Here is an 8104-nt window from a genome sequence, read left to right as displayed (position 1 = left end):
ATATAATATTAGAAATAAGTTGAAAGATTAAAATAAACAAATCAGTTAATTTTCTTAAATAAGAAATAAACATTTTATTGCCCAAGACGTAGTAGCAGCTTTCCTTTCGTGATCGAAAAGCGCCAGTTGTGCCAATGGCTTCGCTGTTCCCTAAAGCACCCATTGATGTCCCTAAGTAGGACATCAGTGGGTTGACCAATATATCAACATGGAAAAATATACTGTAAACACCCTGCCCCCACCAAAAACAGCCTAAATATTAAAATGTTTAGTAACTAGAATGGGATAATTGCAGGAAATCAGATCGGATTTCTTTCTTTTTCTGCTCAGGTCTGCCACAGCAAGAGCGGAGAGGTGAACTCCAGCAAAGTGGCCAACCTGGTGAAGGCCTACGTGGACAAATACAAACATGCCCGGAAGAAATGAACCTGCAGGGAGTGCCGGTTTCCCCTCCCAAACCCGTTCTGCTGATCCGATCAAGTGCAATTTCCTCCTGCTGGAATCTGGCATCCCGAGCCAAGCGACGGCGGAGAGCCAGCGTTTTCCTCCTTTTTTGATATATCTTATCTACCTTTTATTGAATGAAGATTTGTTTTCTATAGATTTTCATATTTTGTTAGAAAATAATGAACTGATCATAAATTGTAATTGCAAGAGCCCTTTATTTTGCTTAGATCATGGGACTTTGGGGGAGCTGCTGTAGAGTGCAGAGAGATTACTAAAGATGCACTCTGAAGAGTGTGGAGGAGAGCATCCTAATTTCATAGCTCGAGTCAATATCAATGTTTCTTTAAAAACAAATCTGTAATATTTCAACTGAAAGGTAAAAAAAAAAAAGTGCTTTTGTCTTTAATAGTTTCTGTAGCCCAATGAAAGGCCTGCAATCTGAGGACTGTGATTGTAATCAGGGCTCTGATTGGATCCAAAGTCAGATGCCTAATCAGCAGAGAGTGTGTCTGGGGGTGAATGTGTAATATCAGTGTGTGTGTATGTGTGTGTGTGTGTGTACATGAGCTGTGCAAATTGTCTGGAACGTAGTGGAAAAAAAACTAGATGCTTCCTGCTGTGCTGTGTTGATCAGAGGGTACCTGTTGTAATTGCAGCTCAGAGCCACAAGGTGGGGGTAGCGCTTCTGGATTTGTGGGAACCCTAATGCTCATTAAAAAATTTATGTTTTTGTTTTGTAGGAAAAAAAATGTGTTAAATTGTCTGAATGGAAACCAGATTGTTGGACAGCGATAATAAAATGTGCAGAAGGGATTCCATATAACATGTTTAATTAGATCCTCATCATTTAAACTTGGATCTTTTGTCCTGGAAGGCTAAAGATCTAAATAAAGTTGATTTCACCTTATTTCTCTGCCTTGTATGTTGGGTTGGCTTCAATAGAAACATTCTTTAATAAGTTAGCATAAGTGTAGTAAATGATGAAAAAGGTAATTAAGGAAAAAAAATTCATTAAAAGTTTGGTTTACATAAATAATGAAATGGATAAGATCAGGATTGAGGTTAGTGGGAGATTCCCAAGGGGATAGTGTTCCTAGTGAGCATGCTAGTGTTTGTGACAGCTAACTGGACATTACAGAGGACCGGTGGTCAGGACAATTGTCTCCAATGTAAATTAGATACTCCCGACCCCACTGAGGGACAAGGGTGCAAGAAAATGGATGGATGGATGTAAATTAGATAAAGGAGATGATTGGAAAAGAGCAGACTATTTCTTGACCCACAGTAGACCTTCTATATTAGTAGGTCTGGTGTGAAGAGCGCCATCTGATGAGTTAGCATAATAAGTCAGAGACTTTAAAAAGCTGAAAAAATGTCTCTGCTCTGGAATTCCAAAAATGATTAAACATGCATTACATTTTTAAGATATGAAAAAATAGAAAACCTGTCATCTGAGACCAAGTCAAGATTGTCCCTATAGGAAAATGCAATGAATATCCAATACATGATCAAAGGTTTTGGAAAGTGAATATTGTATGCAGAAATGTTTGTCACCTTAGAAAAACATAAAACTGAGCATAGTTTGCTCAGTTTACAAAGATCCAATGATTTCCACAGGTCTTGTTCAAAATTTCATTTTTAGATATTTGCATAAATTGACTTGTTGGACCAAGTTGTATGACTATGTGGTTTGATTCCTCTGTAGTTGAGGAATTTGAGCCAATCAAAATCAACTGAAATAGTGTCTGGTAAAGTTCCTTGGCATGACGTTCCCTCATGAAGAAATCCAACTAGGAAAGGTTGAGATTGGAACTCCAGCTAAAATATTAGAATTTAGGATATCAAGGGATGTCTCTCTCATCTTCAGATCACCAAGCTACACTAATCCTCCTAACATTTGAAAATAGAGGCCAACATCAGACATGATGAACACAGAAAATGGAGGTTCAAAAGGTAGTACATCACTTTATTTACAAAAACGTTAACAGCATTTGTATATATATAAAAAAAGATGACTATGGTATAAATCAGTCTCAGCGGGCCGTGGAAAATCTAGTCGGGCCAGCTTTTCTGTAGCGGCACTGAAGTGCTTTATAAAAAATATATTAGATTTAAAGTTGCTATAATTTTTTATTTACAGTCTTAAAAAATTGGCAACTAAATTATGTATATATATCCAGATGATATTGAGCACAAAGAGTCTGACACCTTAGAACCTGTGTAAAGTTACAGGAGTTTAGGGGAAATATTAAATAGGTGCTGTTTAACTGAAAGCTGCCTTTTAGGATTAGGATTATTGATATTTCAGTACATTAAAGGAACAAAAACTTTACAATAAAATTGAAAGAAAATAAACTTCAGCTCCTGTCCACCAGCAGAAGAGTTGGAGCCTCAGTGACCTTGGTCTTTCATAGAGTTCATGATCCAGTCGTGGATGATAAGAGTCATGCAGCCAAACATGACAATAAATCCTATGATCAAGAACGCCACAGCCTGGTGGAAGAAATCATTTCATAGTTAATACTGCATAGTTTCAGTTTGTGAATAATTTCATAGATTCATTTATAAAGCTTTCCTTTTACTACAACTTAAAATGTTTTGGCATCAGATGTGTAGAAGAATAAAAGACATAAATGTTAAATAATGTCTTACCATAATTTTATGAACTGATATCAATGACTCTTTCTTAACCAGTTTGATATAGAGCGCCGAGGGCAGGATGAAGATCAGCATTGCAGCAGCAGAGGCACCTGGAATGAGGAAAATGGCAAAATGAATCCCAAAAAAGCCAATAATGCTCTGGCATGAAGACATGTCAGTAACATGTGGAGATACTTTCCAATAAAGCCAAAAATATCTCTGATGCTGGGAACAAAGATGACCAGAATGTTGGTTCCTGCTAGCAGGATTAGGGTGATGATAGTGTGACGGATCCAGCTGAAGTCTTTTCCTGGGAACAGCAGGTGGCCGACTGAGGTACGAATCTGTTCAGAACCAGACAAAGATTAGCTCAATGGAYTTCATAGTYTTAGTSACTGACTGGATCATTAACAGTAGATCCTCAATACTTACAGGGAAGAGCACCACAGGAACTGTGAGTGTGACAGCGGCCAACACAGCCAGGCGAACAACCAGCAGGAGAATATCGTACTTGTAGTAGTTTGAGTAGGTGTGGAGCAGCTCAGGTCCCACATGGACTGAACAGAAATATGACAGAGATCACTCCAGTTAAAACTGACAAATGACTTACTTCTTATGATTAAGACAAGTTTAATTTAACTTCAGCTTTGTATCATCCAATTATCAAACAACATGTTAACACAAAAGAAATAGTGTACGTAATACTATACCCTTCTTCAGAATCAATAACTGCACCTTCTCTACATATCTTCAATCACAAGGCATTCCCCAGGGCTTGGTGCTTGGCCCTCTACTCTTCATCCTGTACATGATGCTCCTTGGTTCCACTTCCACTGCTATGCCGATGAGAGGTTACTTCACACTGACCTGCTATCATTGATGCTCTCAAACTTTCTCAAACTCAACTGTGACAAGCCAGACATCATTGTCATCTGTCCCAGATCCCTTATGGAAATCTGGGACAGACCCAGAGTAGTCTGGGACAGAGTGGATAGAGTAGTTGTCTTGTGATCGGAAGGTTGTAGGTTCAATTCCAGCTTCCTTCTGCCGCATGTCGATGTGCCCCTGGGCAAGGCACTTAACCCCAAATTGCCTACCAATCTGCGTATTGGTGTGTGAGCGTTTGTGAGTGCGAATGGGTGAATGTGACTCTAGTGTAAAATGCTTTGAGTGGTCAAAAATGATTGGAAAAGCACTACATAAGTTCAGACCATTTACCATCAACTTCAGTTTCACCACTGACAACACCACTTTGTTTCACTCCACTTACATCTGCAGCCTTACAGTCATCTTCAACAGTAGCCTCTCTAGTATAACACATCAACCACATCGTAAGAATTGCCTCCTGTCATCTAAAAGTTATCGCTCATCTCCACCCATCACTCCCCTTCTCAGCTGAACAAATTCTCATCTGTGACTTAATTACTCACCTCCAGGCTTGATTACCATACCAGCCTACTTTATGGTTCATCGTGGAAAGTCATTGATTCAAGACTCTGTTGCTGGCCAACCAAACCCCATGCTACCTTATCAAGCTGCTCCACTGCCACACTCCTTCTTGCTCCTCTGATGCCACTCAGAACCAAGCACCAGACCTGTGCGGACACAGCCTTCCCCATAGCTGCTCCCTCCCTCCCCAAACACCAATCCACGTTCAAGTCATATCTCGTAACACACCTTTTCAGAACAGCTTTTTATGTATGTCCTGTTTTATGCATATTGTGTGTGTGTGTTGTAATATGTATATTTTGCAAAATACTAGGATATGTTTTTTATGTAATAGCTCTATTGTTTTTCCAGAGGTCAACAAAAATAAAACCACATAAACTCTCTCCATAATTTTATCACAACTGGTGTAATGAAACAATGTAATATGTTGTTTTTAAATCTTATTGTGTATCTTACTGTTGAAGGTGAGGTATCCAAAGAGGGCAGCCAGCAGGTACATGATGAACATGACCAGGATGGAAACGTTGGCCACATTCTGCATCTTTCAGCGTGAGCGGCTGGTCAGGGAAGGAGAGTTTTATTTAGACACCAGACCAAACTTTAAAGAAATATAACACTGGTTTAGTTTAAACCTTATAGTACTTTGAGTTAAATCCATGCAGCAACACTTACTCTTTGAGCTCCTCATACCGGTGCTGCCGGTGTTGGCCATGGCGAAGGACAGACCCAGGATGCCGCTGCCCATGATGGCGTTGCCCAGGTTGAAGACGGACATGCTGATGGAGGCATTGTGCTAAGAAGAAGAAGACACAGTGTTATCAAAAATGTGTTAAAAAAAAGAATAAACTTCTTCAGCTTACATATGTAGTTTCATGCTTTTTGCCTGCATCATGTTGAGGGAGGAAGGTTTGACCGTCTGCGTCTAAATCAGGGTTTTGCCTTTAATAGAAAACAGGAAATTGTGTGTTAAATGAGTTGAGAATACTTAAAAAGTTGTTTATTGAGGACATTTAATACCAGTCCCACCCATTGAGAAGGTGGTCAGGGGACAGAAAGTCATCGCTGTTGGACCTGCTGCTGTCGTCTTCTCAAGGAGCGTCTGTCATCTTAGAGCTGAAATGTCAAATTGTAATATTACATTTATTTTAATTTATTGTGATAAGCATGAATTGGACATGTATCTTTTTTGTAAAGAGCCTCGAGACAGCAATTGTATCTACTCAAAGCATACTTTAGATCTCTAGATTTTGTCTCAGTTTAGACCAAATAAATCTGCCTGGTACAAATAGGGTCTAAACTTTGGTCTCGTTCACATGTAGGTCTTTGTAAAACAAATATTTTAAAAAATATATCATACACCTGGAATTGGTTTCTGAAATTAATGGGGTTGCCTGAGGTTATATATTTGCGATATTATCATTATATTTTTCAGAACATGTCAGTGTTGCCTAAAACAGGTGCACAGTTTGCACGTGGTCAAGTAACAAATGATGCTTTTTTCCAAGAGCAGTAAATAAAAAACATGCAATCGAGCTAAAATAGTTTTCTTACCTTTACTTGAAGTCCTTAAAATGTTTCCTGCTGATGGAAAAAGAAGAGTTCTGCTGCTCACAGTTTTCCCACAAAAACGACTTCTTGAAAAATAAGAAGTGAAAGAAACAGAGAATTTAAAGTCATGTGATCTGACTGGAAAAGGATTAGAATTTAACTAATTGTTCAATAAATAACCAACACCTCTCAGATCTCTGTTATTCACTGGTTACTGGCAAAGTTTGACATTAGCTGGCATCCAGGGGCGGGGTCAGGGGATCAGGGGGCGGGGCTTCATGTGTCGTCACTACTGGAAACAGTCAAAGAACCAAAAAAGCAACAATTAATGAGACCACCGACTAAACTGACTTAAAATATGGAACAAAAACAATACAGTCGTCATACCCTTGTTTTGTTTTTGTTTTTTTCAGTGTTTGTGCATCTGATTCCTTTCTGGGTTTTTTTGTGGTCAGCTTTAGCTTCTGTCTTTACTTTCGTCAGACTCTTAGTTGCTGTTTATTATTGAAAGTTAGGTCTGATAATTCTCGTTTCTCTCCCTCAGTCTGCCTTCTGCTCTCCCCTCACAGCTGCACCTGTTTCTAATTAGTTTAGTCCATTGACTAGTAGCCGAGCTTCTATGATTTAACCTGCTCACTTTCACTCAGGCCTCGCAAGTTCCTTCCCTTTGCTTCATGTTACCCAGCCTGTTTACTGGCTCCCTGTTTTTTTTTAAATTTCTTTATTAAAATTTTATTTTGTCATTTTATATCTCGGATTCTTATTTGCATTTTAGTCTAACCCACACAACCTGGTGAGGGTGTTGCTTTTTTTTTTTTTTTGACAAATCAAGCATTCTATGTTGCAAGATTCCCATTTAAGCCTCAGTGTGAACAAAAAATAAAGGTTTTGAATCTGATCCCAGACGACTCATCAATCATCTTCCTTCATATTATTCATAAGGTTCATATTATTGCAATAGTATTTTTGTAATTCAACTCAATTCAAATATACTGCATTGATTCCAATTGGAGCTTAAATATTGTAAGTGGATGTAGTTCAGTAAAAACAGTTTTAAATTTATTAAATAAACTTTATTCAGTACAAAAAGAAGAAAAAAAATACAATTTCACAAAGTATGTAATGTAACTATAAAATGGAGATGAGAAAATGTTCATATTCACATTTCTTGCACTTTCACAGGAAAAAAAAATACATTCAGTCGCTGCTTTATTTCAGCAGATGCAGTCACTGCCTATGTGACCACATTTAAATCCACACAAAGTTTATAAACAGTACTTCCATAAATGTATATTGCAGTTGTTTACTAATCATCTCATGGCAGGTGGTAGAGAAGGAGGCAGTCGGCAGCAGGTTCTTGTTGATACTCAGGCCTTCATCTGGTTATCGGTACTTTTTGTTTGCTGTTTCTGACGCTTACAGTTACAGAGTGTCTAATGGAAGTCTTTTGGGACACGGTTCACCTTTATGCAACCTCACATACAGACAGTTCACAGATGATCACATCGTTATCATTGTATGGAACTGAACTGGTTCTTTCAAAGAGCAGAAAAAAAACTTAAAAAAGAAATAAATGTAAACTTCAGTAATGATCCTCATAATGCTGCTCCTGTGTAATGCTGTTTACAGTTTGCCTACCAAGATGGCGCATTTCCGGGTTAATTTATCTCCGGTTTGGTGATCATTCCTAATTCTGCAGAAATCCCTCCAGTCTATTTCTGTAAAATTAGACTGAAGGTCTATTTTGTTGCCATTAATACTTTGTGCCCTTTATCTTTGTCTCTCATATAAAGAACTGGGCTCAGTAATTTAGTGTTTTAGTCTTTTTCCTATGGCTGCTATCAATATGTCTTTGTTTGTCTTCTTCTGTCTCAGTGTGTTGATTTTTTTTTTTTTAGTTTTCTGCAACTTGTTATTTTAACCTCATGTGAGGGTTCTTGCATAAACCAGCCAGAGACACTGAATGGAATCCAAAAATAATCTTAATTTATTACAAAAAAAAGTTCAAAAATAATTAAAC

The 8104-nt window shown here is 38.1% G+C and overlaps 2 protein-coding genes and 1 long non-coding RNA gene across 3 annotated transcripts in view; 1 reads left to right on the top strand and 2 right to left on the bottom strand.

The window, feature by feature from the left end:
- Positions 1-1354, top strand: part of scaf11 (SR-related CTD-associated factor 11) — a 13987-nt gene extending 12633 nt beyond the window's left edge. Inside the window, exon 15 of the mRNA XM_008401403.1 lies at positions 331-1354. Coding sequence (XP_008399625.1) covers positions 331-426 — 96 coding nt within the window. The 3' untranslated portion in view covers positions 427-1354. The remainder of the gene's footprint in view (positions 1-330) is intronic.
- A 1442-nt stretch (positions 1355-2796) lies between these two features.
- Positions 2797-6170, bottom strand: LOC108165871 (sodium-coupled neutral amino acid transporter 2-like). Its single transcript, XM_017302758.1, has 9 exons — positions 6088-6170; positions 5563-5649; positions 5397-5475; positions 5209-5329; positions 4993-5093; positions 3520-3644; positions 3287-3431; positions 3100-3197; positions 2797-2940 (listed from the first exon to the last, which is right to left on the bottom strand). Exons 5-9 carry the CDS (start codon positions 5075-5077, stop codon positions 2839-2841), a joined length of 555 nt encoding a protein of 184 aa, XP_017158247.1. The 5' UTR covers positions 5078-5093; positions 5209-5329; positions 5397-5475; positions 5563-5649; positions 6088-6170; the 3' UTR covers positions 2797-2838.
- Positions 6171-7945: 1775 nt separating this feature from the next.
- The window catches only part of LOC108165872 (uncharacterized), a 6230-nt gene continuing 6071 nt past the window's right edge, over positions 7946-8104 (bottom strand). The window contains exon 2 of the long non-coding RNA XR_001776201.1: positions 7946-8006. This is a non-coding gene — a long non-coding RNA (uncharacterized LOC108165872). The remainder of the gene's footprint in view (positions 8007-8104) is intronic.

This window comes from Poecilia reticulata, linkage group LG23 (assembly GCF_000633615.1).
Source record: "Poecilia reticulata strain Guanapo linkage group LG23, Guppy_female_1.0+MT, whole genome shotgun sequence".
NCBI lineage: Eukaryota > Metazoa > Chordata > Actinopteri > Cyprinodontiformes > Poeciliidae > Poecilia > Poecilia reticulata.
The sequence above is the reverse complement of the archived record's forward strand: the minus strand, read 5'-3'. Positions and strand labels throughout refer to the sequence as shown.

What these genes read in the sequence shown, in the direction of transcription:
- LOC108165871 (XM_017302758.1), bottom strand. Translation starts at nt 5,077, where the DNA reads ATGCAGAATGTGGCCAACGTTTCCATCCTGGTCATGTTCATCATGTAC. An exon ending in TGGATACCTCACCTTCAACA is followed by an intron (nt 3,645 to 4,992) that starts GTAAGATACACA and finishes ATTTCTGTTCAG; the next exon opens with TCCATGTGGGACCTGAGCTG. An exon ending in AGATATTTTTGGCTTTATTG is followed by an intron (nt 3,198 to 3,286) that starts GAAAGTATCTCC and finishes TCCTCATTCCAG; the next exon opens with GTGCCTCTGCTGCTGCAATG.